Source organism: Pseudonaja textilis, chromosome 4 (assembly GCF_049901715.1).
Source record: "Pseudonaja textilis isolate UNSWEBS1 chromosome 4, rPseTex1.2, whole genome shotgun sequence".
In the NCBI taxonomy this organism is placed as follows: domain Eukaryota; kingdom Metazoa; phylum Chordata; class Lepidosauria; order Squamata; family Elapidae; genus Pseudonaja; species Pseudonaja textilis.
Window position 1 is genome coordinate 58,304,494 of NC_141993.1, and position 16,307 is coordinate 58,320,800.

A 16,307-nucleotide genomic window follows, 5' to 3' on the forward strand; every position below is an offset into this window, starting at 1 on the left:
TTCCTGGCTCTACAGTGAGGCCTTTGTCAAGCAAATATATTTCTGGAATATTGCCACATAAAAGCTATCAGTGATAGCATTCATCTTTTTAATCAATGCATTTTTATACATTTAGGGTTTGGTAGACTAGCTTTAAACTATTAGAAGCTGGAGTTCCTGAAGAATTAAATAATTAGCTGGTTTAATTACATTTGTACTCAACAAATTGTCATTGGTTCCTCATTAAACTGGAAACTTAAGTAGAATACCATACAGGTCAATCCTGTTTTTATACTCCAGTAAGTGCAGAGACAGATGCTTATCAAATTTGTAGATGAAATTAAATTGGGTGTAATAGTAGAGTTTTCACATTTTTTTAGGATTTTTTCTAATTCCCTGGAATCCCTGATCAACAGGCAAAGCTTAAGTGACTGAAAATAGGTTATATTTGACAACCCTTTCCCCCTTTAGTCTCAGCATCCAATATATGTATATGTATGTATATGTATATATTCTTAATTAGATTATTTTTAAAACCCTGATCACAACTGTTTTTCTAAGTGACATGACTGCTCATTCCACAATGTTGGTCTGCAAGGATTGTCATGACAAGTTGGTTTTGTATTTCTTTCAATAGCATAGCTATATTAGCTGTGTCATTTGGAAAATGATACTACGTGTAAATTACATATGTATTAATGTGCTTTTCCTATTAAGCACAGTACTTTTTTATGTTTAACTGTTTTTTTTTCATGACCTCAAGTTCAATGCTTTATATGGCAATAGCTGAATATTCAAACAAGAAAAGCTAGAAAAGAATGAAACAATGAAAAACACCTTAATTACCACAATTACGTGCCCTGAAGTCTGTAATCTCTTACCCAACAAATAAACTCCCAAAATGATCTGAGCCAATCTAACCCTTTACATTTTTTAACTATGCACCCATTATTGCTGTGATTGAATCCATCCATTTTTACTGTTATTCTTTTCCTCTTTCACCTTTTGCAGGGTTATAAACTTCTCAAGAGGACTAGGTCTTTAGTACATTCAAAAATATAATCTCAGGCTGATAACAAGCACACATAAATTGGAAAAATTGAAAAACATTCAAACATTTGTTTCCATATAAACTTCAAAATAAATTACTCCAGAAAAACACAGAATAATTTAATAAAATATTTTATCATTTTTTTTTGTAGATAAAATATACAAAGCATTAAACGTTTTCTTTCATCCCAGAGCAGCTTTTCCCAGTCAGATGTCCATCCTTCAAAAGTATGACACTTCGATTTGAAAAGCTCCCAAGCAGGCTGGGGATGGCTATCCCAGAGTAGTGATGTTTTGACTCAAAATCTACCTCAATTTAAAAATATTAATAATACAGCATTATCATGATTTGGGTTTTCCACAATTTAACAAGATTAATGAACAAAGAAAATTAACTTGAGATCAAATTAGTAGAAAATGGTATCAAAGCAAGGTTTAAAAATTAAGTTGGAAAAATATTTTATTAATGCTATGCTCTTGCATATATTTTCTATACTCGGCAGATGTTTTTACAAAGAAGTAGCTCATACAATATTGTCTGAAAAAAGCCAGAAGACAATCTATGTCAAATTTTTCTATTCCAGCTTTTCTTGTGTTTTTTTTCCTTTATCTTCCAGTTCCCAACTTTAGACTTATAGGACAATGTACTATGAAAAGGCTTTATTATATTATGTTTTATTATCACTCTATGAAAAATTAATGAGGATTAATATATAAAGCATTGGCCCAATATCAAACACCAATGATGTAACAATTTAGTAATAGATGATGGTAGGCTTTTTTTTTTCTTAGAATTTTTTTTACAAAAAGAAGCAAAATCCAGGATACAAAAAAATCTGAGTGGCAGTTCTCACAATGGCTGGCAAATTGCTGTGTCAATCACAAAAGTATTTGCAAAATGGCGGATGTGATGACACTTCTCAGTAGCTCGTTGGTGGATATCTGGAAAAAGGAATCAGAAAAGAAAGTCAAATTAAGTAGGTGTTACTTGGATCCTTAGACCATAGAAAAAAAAAGAAATGCAACCATTTGATTTCTAAATTAAGTATGTAGAAATAAGAGCACAAAAACAACACAAATCATAGAGACACAAACATTACTGGCATTGTCAAACCCAACTCTCAAAAACTTTTCTCACTTTAAGTGATTTATGTAAAATAAAGTTCTGATCCAAATATACTATCATAATATAACAATTTGTTACAGAAACAGCATCAAGACAAACTTACGGAAATGTATGGATATCTTTTTTCTTTTTACATTGAATTTTAAATTGTCAGTGAAGAACATAAATTTCTCTTTCCTTAATCTCTGAACATTTGCAATTTATAGCTGGCTATTTATTTAAACAATGTAGGCAGTTGCCCATCTCACTGAGGTAACTAGATGGTGCATACAACAAAATAACACTATAATTTACCAAGTGCATGGAGTTGGATGTGGGGAATATACTATCACTGAATAAACAGCCAGTACAGTTAGAAGTTCATTTAGATGGCGTGGTTTGTATTGGGCCAATGAGCTCATGTCACTGACCTCTTAGAATGCTTGAAAAGGAGATTTTCTTCTAATTTCCAAAAGGAAACATTGCTTTCAAGATGGTATATCTTGAATTGGCTTCAACCCTGGGATGGCTATTAGATGGAGGTTCAACTATGCGGGTAGATACCCAGCAAGTTTTAAATAAGGTACCTTCAAGTCAGGGCAAGGAAGTTATGTGGATGAGTCCATTATCATATACACATACACATGCACACACATATATATGAGAAATTAATATATATGCAAGGACATTAATTTTGAGTTAGGTACTATTTTAAAAATAGCTTCACTATCAGAATATTTCTTCTTTTGCCAATATAACATGTTGAATTGAAAAATAACTGCTGTAAATTTACAGTCCATTTAAGAAGCACAATATAAACTTCAGCAAAAGAAATAAAATGATGTTCCCTTACGTCCTCTTGCTATCCTATGGCCCAATCTGAAGGTTTCCTTCCCTTGGCAGAGTTTATGAATATAGGAGCCAAACAGAACTGGGTCAATGGCAGGTTCTGTCACCATCCTCTCTTCCTGGATCATGTTGGTTTGTGGCAAATATTCCCCTTTCTGCAAAGAATTTATAATTCACTGAGAAATTGCTTGTTTAAATATCTGGAAAGAAACATCTCTTCAACAAGTCCAAAACTATTATTTTCACTGTTGAGGAATTTTGGATCCATGCTTCAGAATATTACTTCAAGCAACAATAAATCATTTTTCTCATCTTAATCTATACATTGAAGTAACAATGGGATTAGGGCTACAAAATGATCATTATTTTGTATTTGTATTCTGATGATAATTCATCAATGCTGTATAAGAATTTCTCAATTCTTAACATTGATTCAAAAGTCAAAACGAAAATACAACACATACTGGGAATCCTACTTTCTTTTAAGTCAAATATCAAGGTTCCATAAACCAACTACAGCTTTTCAAAGTTGGTTACTATTATTGGAACCACAAGGAAAAGCATCAATTCCAAGGGAGGGTGCAATGGACATAAAATATAGCTTTAATCAAATATAGAATAAAAAGTATTATTTACTGACCTTTATATTAAGTGTCAGCTCCCAGAAATGGTTAAGTGGCATGATAATAGTAGTATTTAGCTCTCCAATGAAGCATTTATTTACTACCCAATCATAATAAGCTGTGAATCCCTGAAATCAGACCAAATAAAATCAGGATAAAAACAGGTTAATGTGCTCAAAACAGATTCAAGAACTCTCACAGAACAATCTGCGATGCTTAAAGCTAGTATGTGGTAAAAGTGACAGTGTTTGAATTGGACTGGAAATAGTATGTTTCACGTCCCCACTCAATCTCAGTGCTCACTGGATGATATATTGTCTCAGCCCAAATTAAGGTATCGGGAGTAGAAACCCAGAGACCACAAGTTCTAGTTCCGCCTTAGGCTCAAAGCTAGCTGGGTGACCTTGGTCCAGTTAGTCTTTTTCAGCCTTAGGAAGCAATGGCAAACCACTTCCAAAAAAATTCTGCTAAGAAGAAACTTGTAAGGACTAGTCTAGGAAGTTACCAATTGTCAATGCTGATATGAAGGTACCTACGCATAGCCCAACCTCACAAGTTTATTGTTGCAAAGATTGCATTAGGAGAAAAACCAAGGACAGACTCAGAGAATAGGCTAATAGAATCATATGATTTAACTTTTTATATCTTTCTCATAGGAAGCTGCTTTCCAGTTCCAGGAAACCGCCAGAACAAAATAGGAACACAAAGCCCCCACAAAAGGACACACACAGAGACACTAAAAGGAAAAACCATTAGGTTTGACATGCCTTATTCATTGAGCATTCCTGTTCTGACCAGCTGGTTTGAAAGATTCCACTAATGAGTGATGCCATGGTTATTATCAGTAAATATATGCCCAGATTAAAAACAAACTACCTCCCAATGAAAGCAGGATCTGGGTCATTTTTGTTTCTGCATGTCTTGTAAAACTGTAAGATTTTCAAAGGAAAATAAGTTTGATATCACGGCATTCCAACCCATTGTAAGCCTAGCTCATCAGGTTCCTTAAAATGCTTAGAGTTGGTACTAGGCTCTCCAACATGAATATTTCGTATTATTACTGAAGTGCTGAGACAAACAAGAGTTTTGTTAAGGTGGCAGAGTTAGGCTGCCATTTGATAATTAAATTTCAGATATAAACAGGACCTGTGACAGTATTTGCTACCTCAGAAAGGCAATGTGACTCACTCATGGCCAATGTGAATCACCAGCCTATCAAATCAAAAGGGCCATGTACTATGTGGTTTAGAGTATGGATGTCCAACTGAATTAAGCAGAGTCTTGGGCCACATATAAAATACATAATGTAGGGAAAATGAATAAATTACATAATAATGTTAAAAGTTTATTATGGTCTTGTGAGGTTGCATTACTTGCTGTCCAGGGTTGTATGTGGCCTTTGGGCCATGGGTTGGAAGCATCTGGTTTAGAATGTTAGATGTCAGATGGTGTCATACATTCAGTTCCCACTCAACAATAAAATCTCTGGTTGGTTTTGTCCAGTTCCCAAAGTATATCTGAAATTTGTTATGAAAATATATTGAAATATGTAATACTAGCTTGATACCCATGCTTTGCTACAAAACTATGTGGTTGCGCGTAGTTTTGGGGGAGGAAAATAAGGGGGTGGAATTCTGCTTCTGCCTACCAGCATCCATCGGTATTTGTCTGGCTAGCGTCCTGTCAGTATGTGTGAGTTTAAAGGCTGTTTGGAAACTGAAACAGTATTTGCTGTGTGAGCAAGGAGGAGACAGCAAGGAGCCTGAGCGTGGCTTAGCTCAACAGTTCCATCCTAAAGCTGATGGCTGCTGTGAAACTAAAACTGAAATTCCTCTCCTCTACTTGTGTTTTGTATTTGGAACAGATTTCTTTTCAGGTAGGAAGGGGGCGTAGAACTCCTTAGCATCAGAACGTATTACTAACAATATAGGAAATACTAATGCTTTTATGATCATTTTGAAAGATCCTTTCTTAGGGAGCACCTAGAAGCCAAGAAGAACATATGTGCCAAATTTCAAGTTTGTAGGCTTTACAGGTTCTGGAGATTTTGTGATGATACATGAGTGGTATTTCAATTTTATATATATAGATGAGTTCCTGGAAAACGTGTTCAAGGAAATAACTTTCAAAAAAGTATTTTCTATACCTTTCTTTGTTTTTATCTTAGACATTTCTTTCAAAGTATGTGAAGCCTAATTTCTTACCTGTTGAAAATCATGGATAATATCTGCAGGATGCCCAACATTGGGTCTTGGGATGCTGATCTCCTCATAATCCTCTCCAAGGAAAATCTTCACATCCTCATACACTGTCCTGATTTCAGATGAATCATCGAATTCAAAGTAGTCACATTCCAAACCTCCTTCCTCATAATTGTAATATTCCGTCCTTTGCTACAATAGTTTAATAAAAAGTTCTCAAGCATAATTGGCTGTGTTATTACCTCATTTTTAAACGTTTTAAATATAAAAATTGAGTTTGCATTGCAGAATATGCCACAGACTTAAAACTGAGCGATAGTTCTTTCCCACTGACAACAATTCAGTGCAAGAAATTTGTACCCAAGTGTTGACCTTATATATACCGTCTGTCCTGTTTTTGTCTATCATTGTCTGCATCTATGAAATTGCTAATCTGAAATCACTTCTTTATGTCTTTCTACACAGGTTCCTACTTCTGAATATACCACCTGGTAGGATGCAGTTAACTAGGTACTAGGCTTTGCCTAGCTCTATAATGTATTTCCTCCAAATGAATCTCCTTTTATTGGAGCAAGTTGCAGAACCTGCTCCAGTAAACTTCCAGAGGAGAATCCATCATTTCTAAGCTTTAAAAAAAACAAAAACAAGATGGTACAATGAGACACAGAAAACTTTAACTCATTGCTGGATGCACATATATTTGCAGTCCAAGACCGGTAACTCTAATACATGTGAGTGGAGTTTTGGTCACAAAAAAAGCAGTCCTAATTCTTTTCCTACCAGTTTTTTTTTCCTGTTTGCTAAAACCAGTTTTTTCTATATTTTATTCAGTATTCAGTTTAGTCTTTTCGTTAAGGCATCAGAAGAGAAACCAGGAAACTGAGTTCTAATCGTGTCTTAGGCATGGAAAACAGCTGACAACCTTAGACCAGTCACTCTCTCAGTCCAACCTTCCTCACAAGGTTGTTGTTGTGGGGAAAACAGGAGGAGGAAGTGTATTGGATATGTTTGCCACCTTCAGTTATTTATACAAATAATAAAGGCAGAATAAAAACAAAATATTCTATATATAATTCTTGTAAACATGATTGCAAATAACAACTTGCAATTGACTGTAATTATCTAGAGACATATCCCTTCTCAATGAAGCAGCTTCCTAAAGCAGCTTTTCTGCAGTTTTTCCAAAATGCTGATGGTATTTGTTGCATTTGTACATATCATGCGGATTACCAATGCCTCATCTGATATTCTGTATACCATATTTACTCAAATGAAGCATCTTCCTCTTGCCCTTGTCAATTATATTTTTTAAATGAAGGGATCATCTTGGATCCAAATATAGTAGCATTGAATGTTTGTTTTTATTGCTAGATTCAAGCATATTTTCCCATTGAGGAAGATGAGCAGGAAATAGACAAGATAGAGAAGGCACATGTTGCTGCTTTCTTATTAAATAAAATTAAGTGGCTGAGTGGGGTGAAGTAGAGAAGCAGTATTACACCTTCATGTATGTCAAAAAAAGGCAGTAAACAGAATGTGAAAAGCAAGTTGGTATGGACAGGAATTACATGTTCTACAGGTACAAGGAGCAGTTACCATGGAAAGTTTGTTCATAATGATACTATAGAAAGAGGAAATCCTCAAGCAAGGATGAGCCTTCAGGAAAGGTAATGGGAAAAAGCTGAAACTATCAACACAAGTCTCTACTTACTAAAGCCCTATGGACATTATTCAGTGGATATACAGTAAAAAGGCTTTCTCATTGTAAACCACAAACGTCCATTCACAGAAAGAAAATAGAAAGCCAATTTTGCAAATATTGAAGGGCATAAATTCTTGACCAGTTATGGCTGATGAATATAAATTATAGTTTAATAGTAGCATATTATCTACTATCACTAAAGAAAAGAATGTCATTTTAGTAATGTTCCTCTTCTGGCTATGCTGGGAATTATATGCTTTATGTCTTTATTATATGCTTTATATCTTTCATATATGAGGCATGATCTATCAAATATTGGGTTAGAAAATATAAAGGGAGAGCTTACGCTGAAATTACTTTGGCTATCTGAAATGGGAAGCTCAGTTGTCTCAAATTGCTGTGTAGCTCAAGCAGATCAGTGGAGCAACTACTTCACAAGCTTTAAAGTGGAAATGTTAATCCTCTGATTGTGTAGATGAACAAAATCATACATACCATATCCATGCCCATTTGAGCAACTGACTGAGTAAGAGATAAATATTTGTAGATGTAGGTTGATGTTAAAATCAAGCCAAGCAGTAACAACAAAAATCCCAAGGCCAAAAAGAAGATGCAAGTAAGAGGTCTCCAACTCTGCTGTGGCAAAGATAAGGGCTGCTTCTCCTGTTTAAAGAAAAGGGACAGGATCACTCATTAATGGACAGCACAGTAAATGCAGAATATCCTCAGCAGGATGGTTCTATGCCAAGCTTCCTTTTTTCATGTTGTGTACATCTGTTTTCTTTTACAACAGGCTTCCTAAGAAGGAAAAATAATATCTCTAAAAAGGTAATAAAAGATAGAAATATGCTTGACTCAACATGACTTGCTGATCACTTTCTCCTTGGAAAGTAGAAGAAATACAACAGGATCAGCTAATTAATATTGAATTTTTAATACTAAGAAATAATTCAATCAAGGAACCAAAAGTAACTAATATTGGGGAAAGTCGTAATTTAATACTTGAATTCTTTGTTTAAAGGCAAACTAAAGTACAGTCAGGCATGAATCTTGAACTAAAAAATCAGTTTTTAATAAACTCATAGCACTGACAAGTAGGAAGGAGAAACTACTGTAAGAAGAAAAAGGAGCTCCATTTCTAGCAGACTTAAGTTGCAGGAAAATATTGACTAAATGTTAAGGAAAGCTTCCTAAGAGTAAGACTAGTCTGACAGCAGAACTAATTACTAGAGGAATCTTTATTAGATGTATTATGGTGGTGATATTTCATTTCAATTTCTGGAAGAGGTTGGGGGGGATGGCTTAATTAGCATAATCTAACAGATTCTTTTATTCTACTGATGTAGCATGTTTACAAATGTACATGAAACTTTCCTAAGTAACCTAAACGAACAACAATCAACTGCCATTTCACATTCTGGTTCCTTAAATCATCTCTTCTAATTTAACTTTGCATATTGCCTCAGACACATTTGTGCAAGGATGTGAAGAATATAAATAAACAAATGATATCACTGTGTGTTCCAATGTCCATGAGATCAGCCTACTCAATGATAATACCAATTCAACATTGTAACAGCAAGCTACAGCCAAGTAAGACAAAGAAGGATGTCTGTAAATAGCTAATCTCCCATCAATACTAACTAAAGTAGGCACAGCTTATGTATCGTATATATTTGTAAGTCTATATTTTAATGTGTGTATGTATATATGTATGTGTGTGTGTGTGTGTGTGTGTGTGTGTGTGTGTATACACTCATACACACACACACACACACGCATATATTGCAATATAAGGAGAAAAAAATCATAAATTTCAACAGATGAAATTACTTCTCGTTTCTGACTCCATCTTTTTCAGAAGTTTCTTTAATCAATACTGCCTACCACTTCTTTTCTCTAGGCACAGAGGCACATTTCAAACAAAGCTACTTATAGACTGTATGCTTCTAGAACAGGGTTGTCAAAGACAGGTCGTAATTGTGGCATCCTGTGACGTATCGGGACTTTTTCCCCTTCGCTAAACTGGGCATGGGTGTGGCCAGTGCATGACACATCCTGCCCGTAGGCTGCAAGTTTAACAGCCCTGTTCTAAAGCATTTTTGCACACAACTGCATAAAAAAATACTTGTTTGAAGATGTTACTTGCTTTGCAGGATGCCAAATAAATAAATACATAAAATAAATTAAAAACAGAACTAGTTGAGCACCAGAGAAACTGACTACCCTTGAGTGCCATAACTCCAATGCCCAATCTTTCCAGAAAGTGGAGAGGAGGGGACTAAGAGAATGGTTTTATATGTGTGTGTGTGTGTGTGTGTGTGTGTGTGTGTGTGTGTATAGTAGTCAACATTTCTTCAGAGCATCATATACTAGTTTTTCCTAATTATGAAAAACATCTAAGCCACATTCAAATAAATTAATAGATGGTTTAGACAGGGTGTTTTTTTAAAAAAAAATCTCTTCTTCACCTCATCCCTTATCTTTAAAAAGGTTATAGTTCCTACAGTTCAGGAACAAAACCCTGAGAGAATTATCTTTATTGCTAAAGTGATACAGGCCTCCAGTGTTAATCCAACAGATTGCAAAACAAAATATGAATTTTGTTCAGGTGTGGGGCTAGTCCAGCTAATGTGTCAATATTCTACTTAAAGTTGTTTCCATTAGGTAGCTCTATGAATGAATTTTGAATGAATGCAAAACATTTATTTTTTATCAAGGGCTGACATGTTTGACATCAATCAAAACACAGAGGGAATAATTATAAATTTCTCTCTAAAGACTTTCTAGCAAATTCAGATTTCAAGACTTTCCTAAGTTATCTTCTCATTTCTGTAAAAAAACAATTTTCAGGGAATATTGTACTAAAACAGCACTATGAAACACTTTGTAATAAAATGTGTTACAGGTATGGATTTGAAAATTATGCTGCCTGGATTGAGAGTTTTATGTGCAGGAGTATGTTCGAGGGGTTTAGTAAGATTTGCATGACAGCAAAAAAAAGTCTTAGGGACAAAAGCTTAATATTATAAAAATAAACTTTTAAAATTGAATTTTACACTTCTTTTTTAGCCTACAGTGACAATCTCCTTTAAGTCTTTTTAACTCTACAGATCTAGTGTAAGCAGTGTAGGTCTACAACCTATAAGCCTCTTCTCCCAAATACAAGGGAACAAATACCAGAAAAAGTGACCTTCTCCATTGTATATGTTATAGTGCTACATACTTTGCCTCACTGTGAAATTACTCAAAACACCACAGATGTAATTTTTGGCTACCAAAAATTCATCCACATATGATCTAGCCAGAATGTGCCTCCTAAAAATAAGATTAGTAGAGCTCATTATATCTTTTAATCTCACCTGCTAATGTAACCACAATTCATAGCACAAGGCAACCACCAGGCTTGAAAAAAAGCCACCAACACGGTCACATGCAAACTACAGAAGATGGAAATACTACCTCTGCTGTTTTAGATCACAGATCACAAGAACTAAAAATATTCTTAACTTCATTTCAGCTTAGAGAAATGTTCTGCAACTATTGCAATTTGTGGAAGACATAAATAGGTCCCCAACATGGTAACAGTAGGGATATTATACAACAACATAAACAACAAAGAATGAAGTCAAGTTCCCATCATTTAAAAAAAAAAAAAAGAACACAGGAGCAGCAGAACAATCCCTCAGAAGGCCTGATAGAGAATGTCCCCATAGTAACAAAGAGGCTTGTTTTCCCAGAAATTTTTGGCCTTTTTCCCTTGGTTTTATAACTGGAGATATTCAAGACTCTAAGAAGAAGACTAGCCATTCATCCATGTCAAAGAAACAGAAATAATCTGAAACATGTATCATTCAAATCCTCGAATAAGAATAGAGCCAATCCTAGAGTAGGACTAGAGAATCTAGTCAGAGGTTCATAGCATCACTCAAGGTAAAGATATGACTTTCCCCAGAAGTATCTCATCTACCAGGTGAAATAACTAAGAACTACCTTCTCTAACCTGGTGCCTTCTGAAATGCTATGGATTGCAACTCACATGAACTCAGGCAACATGATACTGTACAGGAATTGGAGTCACAAACATACAGAATAAAAGAGTGTTTGGAGGGAAAACTGGACAAGAATAGAGGGGAGGAGAAGCTCATCTGACTTATTATTAAAATGAAATGTAACAGCTTTTAAGTATCAAACAATCCATATCTTACAATCTTGGCACTGAGACACCAGGCTCTGATCACGAGCCTTTAAAATAATTTCACATGTATACCATACATTCAGAAGTACAGCAGGGGGTAGATGTTTGGAAAATAGGTGTTTAATTAACACCTTTCAAGCAAATGTTGCTTGTGCTATCAAAGTTAAAAGATTCTTTAGGGCTAGGAAACAGTTGCCTAAATCCAGAGAGTTGCAACTGACTATATATGGGCCCTGGTTGCCAATTGCGGCACCGCAGACATAACTTGTAGAGAGAGGATGTAGAGTGGAACCTTGTCTAACCTGATGTACATTGACTTCATAAGCTCCCCTGATACCCAGCCAGCAGCACATTTTCCACTCTGCTGGCAGGAAGAGATGGAAACAGTTCAGCACATGTGGTGCCAGAGTCGAAGGTAGAGGATTTGGGGTTTGGTTTGGTTTGCTTCGTTATTAGCTGAAACCAACAGCAGGCACGTCTGGTTTTCTGTCATCCCTGTGGAAAGTGTGGGGGGGGGGGATGCTCACTGTCCAGTCGTCCTAGCCAGAGACAAGCCGTACAACAGTAGCACTTTTAAAGAGACTCCACTCCTTCCCTCTATGAAGGGAACTTCTGTTCTCTCCCCGGGCCCGAATCGTTTAGGATGAATGCGCTTTTCTTCACTGCCAGCGGCCGCGGGACCTATTTCGATCTTACCTGATTTACTCAAATACCGTAAAGCCATATTGCGCGATGCAGCAGCTCCATCTTCGGAAAGTACCAAATCGTCCAGAATCGCCTCTATGTTTAACGCGACTTCACTAAGTGTGTTCCCCCACAAGGTTTTGTTTTTTTAGGTGTTTTTTTTAAAACCACCACAATATCGTCGACTCCTGAGAGCGTTCATTTATTCATCATCAGTAACTGAAATGCAACCCCGATCTGAAAACGCCACCGCGCCAGTGGTCTCCTACGTACTTACCGCATCCTGAGAAAGGACGAGGCCTTTTGCCGGGGCCCCGTGGCGCGTTGCAACTGCTGTCTCTTTCTTCGGCTTGAGCTCAGCTGTAACCGGCTGGAAACCGATTTTCACCATAGTTCGACTGCAACTGCCCAGGCGAGCCCAACCAGCTGTTTCGTGCAACCCGCGCAAGTGTCTCCCGCGAAGATCGGGGCTTTTGAGATCCCCCCCTCAGCGAAGAGAAGCGACGGCAGGCAGCTCCGTTTCTCCTCCGGTTTTCATTGGCGAAGGCGAGCGCCCTCTTTGCAGAAGCCCAGCCTTTGATTGAAAGTGGGCTGTTGGTGGGAGGCTCCCCTCGCACGTGCTGAAAAACTCCGGCCTTTCTACGCGTGCGTCACAAAAGCCCTCCTTAATTCTACCCGGAATGAGTCTGTAGAGCAGAAATTTAAGAATTGTGGACTTCAACTCCCAGAATTCTCCAGCCAGAGAATTCCGGGAGTAGAAGTCCACAAGTCTTAAAGGTGCCAAGTTTGGGGATCCTAGAGATTCTCAGTCATCCAGGTCATGATTATCCCAAAGGTGCTTTATTCAGGAAGCAACTGGACTTTCTTGTTGTTATTGTTTTGAAGACATTTCGCTTCTCATGAAGAAGCTTCATCAGCTCTGACAGGATAATGGGGAATTGAAGGATTTATATTCCTTCCAGACAGCTGGTCATTTGCATCCTTTTAGAGGGTAGTTGAAGCACTTGGGGAGTTATCTGTGTCCTCAGGGTCACTTGAGTACTTCTATTCCCCACTATCCTGTCAGAACTGAAGCAGCTTTTCAGATGAGAAGCAAAAGGTCTTCAAAAGAAAAAACAAGAAAGTGCAAGAAGCTCCTTGTCTACCTGGAATGTCTGAACACAGGGCAGAATCTTTGAGGATGAAAACAGATTGAAATCCAGTGATACACCCAGAAAGCGGTTAATAAAATCCAGTAAAATCTCTTTCGGAATAAAAGCCAGCTATCTAGAATGTCAGTCTAATTGACACACAGTAGGAATTCCAGAACATGAAAAGGCCAGCCTGTTGTTGTTTTTACTGAAACACTACATTTTTTGCTGCTTGCCTACTCACCAGTCATCCATGTATTGCTAAACTGCTATTATTACTATTTACTAGCTTAATGAAGGGGAGATTGGACTTGGCGCTAGCTATTTATTTTATTTACTTACCAATTTCATATGTTGCTCATCTTGCAGTTCAGAGACACTGAGCAGCTTACAACATAATAAATGTACGGATGTAAAAAGCAATTATAAATGAAAATAGGTTAAAATTACAAAAGATTAAAAGAAACTTTAAAAAAAATCAAGAGTGTAGAGTGGAAAGATGGCAGCGACTTCTCTATTATTATATATTACCCACCTCCAACAGCTTCTTCAGGGCCCCATACCAACCACCATAGCCACATTTTAAGGTATTTAAATGAAGGCCAGAAAGATGGGGGCTGGCCCTCACTTCCGGTGGCAAGATGTTCCAAAAGGATGGCATGACAGAAAAGATTATTCACCAGGACCCCACGGCTACAATTTCTTGATTTATGGGGTCCGCAGTAAACATCTTTTGCCATTAGTAGGTGGGCCAATCCCATTTAGGCGACAGCTCCTCAGATATCCTAGACTTATGCCATAAAAGGCTTTAAAGGTAATGACCAATATATTGAATTGCACCCAGAACCAAAGCTGCAGCCAGTGCAGTTCAACATAACAGTGGTGTTACATGTGCCACCATAGGAACTCCCAAGTGTCCATGCTGCTGCATTCTGAATTGTAGCTTCCAAATGCTTTTCATGGGTAACCCCATGTAGAATAGGTTGCAATAATCCAAATGGGAGAGGACCCGGGTATGGGTAATTGAGCTCAGAGCTTCCATGATCCAGAAAAGGCTGCAATTGGTGCACAACCCGAAATTATGCAAAGGCTCTCCTAACCACAACTGCGCTTCAAGCAGGAGCCCCAAGTCTAGGCAAACCCCCAAGTTGCAAACTGGGACTGTCTGGGGTACTGTCACCCTATGCAGAATTAAAGATGGTAAAGCTCTGGATTCCAAGAATTCATTTCTGTCTTACCTGTTGTCCTTCATTCAGATTTGAGAAAGTAGTTTATTTGTTTTGCTTACTTATTTTGTTTGGAATGCTTTTGTTGAAGGCTTTGTATACTTGTGGTGGCTATGATTATATTATTCTGTTTATAATATTTATAGAAATTTACATTCTAATTTGGAATTAAGGAATTGGGGTCTTCTTGTAAACAGAGATAAGTGCTATTTCAGTGTTTAAAACAGGAGCTTATATTGTTTTTTTTTAATAGAATGTTCTATATTCCTTCAAAGGATAAGCAGTTTTTACAGAAAGCTTGGATGACATGAGATCCATATAAGTGGTCTGTAATTCTTAAAGCACAAGAATTTTATTTATTTATTCAATTTCTATAATCGCTTATCTCAATCATGACCCTTGGTGGCTTACAATTTTAAAAAACAATAAACACATTTTAAAACAATAAAAAATATACACATAGAAACCAAGATACTTGGCCAGTTAACAATATTGCCAGGAAACATGGCCCTTAGCATATTCAGCACTCCAAGTTCAGGAACTTAGCCAGGTTTTTAGGGCCTTATAAAAGGTTAATAAGGTTGGAGCCATTCTAACCTTGGATGAGAGGATATTTCCATACTGATGGTTAAGGAAGATGTCAGATGAAAACCATTTTAATACTCAAGATTAATTCATTTCAGCATTATTGAATTCAACATTCATATCTTCCATAATTTGTACATAATTATTTTCAGTGTTTATATAACAAGCAACTGGTTCATGTAATAGCCATGGGCATCAATAATCAGGACTCAGTGAGGAAACTGAGAAAATACGCATATGAAATATGGGATAGAAGTACATATAGTTGGTATTGTGGCATCATTGCAAAAATGTCATTTTTATATGATTATGGCTTGCTGGAGACAAAACAAATATAAATCTGTTAACCCATTATTTTAAATCTGAAATAGTTTTTCAATTCTGAACAGCTATCCTGTTTGTTGCCTCCTCAGTGGCAATATTAGCAACTACTGAGTATCCAGGTTGTGTCAAAATCAGCTCCTACATCTGCATTTTAAGCTGTAAGTCATATATGGGACATATTGATTGTAGGTGTCTATGGAAATTCTCAATCATCGAGGTCACGGTTGTCCCAAAGGTGCTTTTCCAAAGGTAGGACCTAGGTGCTTAGATAAGAAGTGAAATGTTTTCAAGGAAAAAAACGAAGTCCAGTTGCCTTTTGAAAAGCACTTTGGGGACTTTGATTGCAGATATAATCTCAGTTCTTCTGCTTACAAGAAACTTTCATTATATACCAGTCAACTCTACTTTCTATTGGGCCTTTTATCAAATTATTACTAGGTTTCATATAAATAACTTTTTCCCCCAAAGCCTGAATTCAAAAACAAGTTTACTCATTTTTAGCACTTGTTGAATTGAAGCCATAGCTGACTTTGATTTCTACAGTTAGATACTTTAATCAACTTAAGACTCTTGAGCCTATAAAAGAAATTCAAAAGACATTATTCTCCTATGCAATTATGAGAACTTTGGGACAACATGCAGGAATGGATA

At 36.6% G+C, this 16,307-nt stretch overlaps 1 protein-coding gene across 1 annotated transcript; it reads right to left on the bottom strand.

Moving 5' to 3' along the window:
- Positions 1–1,145: 1,145 nt before the first annotated feature.
- On the bottom strand, positions 1,146–13,086 carry LOC113436830 (integral membrane protein 2C-like). The gene is made up of 6 exons (XM_026701476.2): positions 12,669–13,086; positions 8,005–8,172; positions 5,811–5,999; positions 3,624–3,734; positions 2,988–3,138; positions 1,146–1,971 (listed from the first exon to the last, which is right to left on the bottom strand). Exons 1-6 carry the CDS (start codon positions 12,780–12,782, stop codon positions 1,880–1,882), a joined length of 825 nt encoding a protein of 274 aa, XP_026557261.1. The 5' UTR covers positions 12,783–13,086; the 3' UTR covers positions 1,146–1,879.
- Between the last annotated feature and the right edge of the window lie 3,221 nt (positions 13,087–16,307).

Coding starts and splice junctions, on each gene's coding strand:
- LOC113436830 (XM_026701476.2), bottom strand. CDS start 12,782: ATGGTGAAAATCGGTTTCCAGCCGGTTACAGCTGAGCTCAAGCCGAAG. Junction 3,735..5,810: donor TTATCCATGATTTTCAACAG/GTAAGAAATTAG, acceptor GTCTGATTTCAG/GGATTCACAGCTTATTATGA. Junction 1,972..2,987: donor CCATAGGATAGCAAGAGGAC/GTAAGGGAACAT, acceptor TCCTTTTTCCAG/ATATCCACCAACGAGCTACT.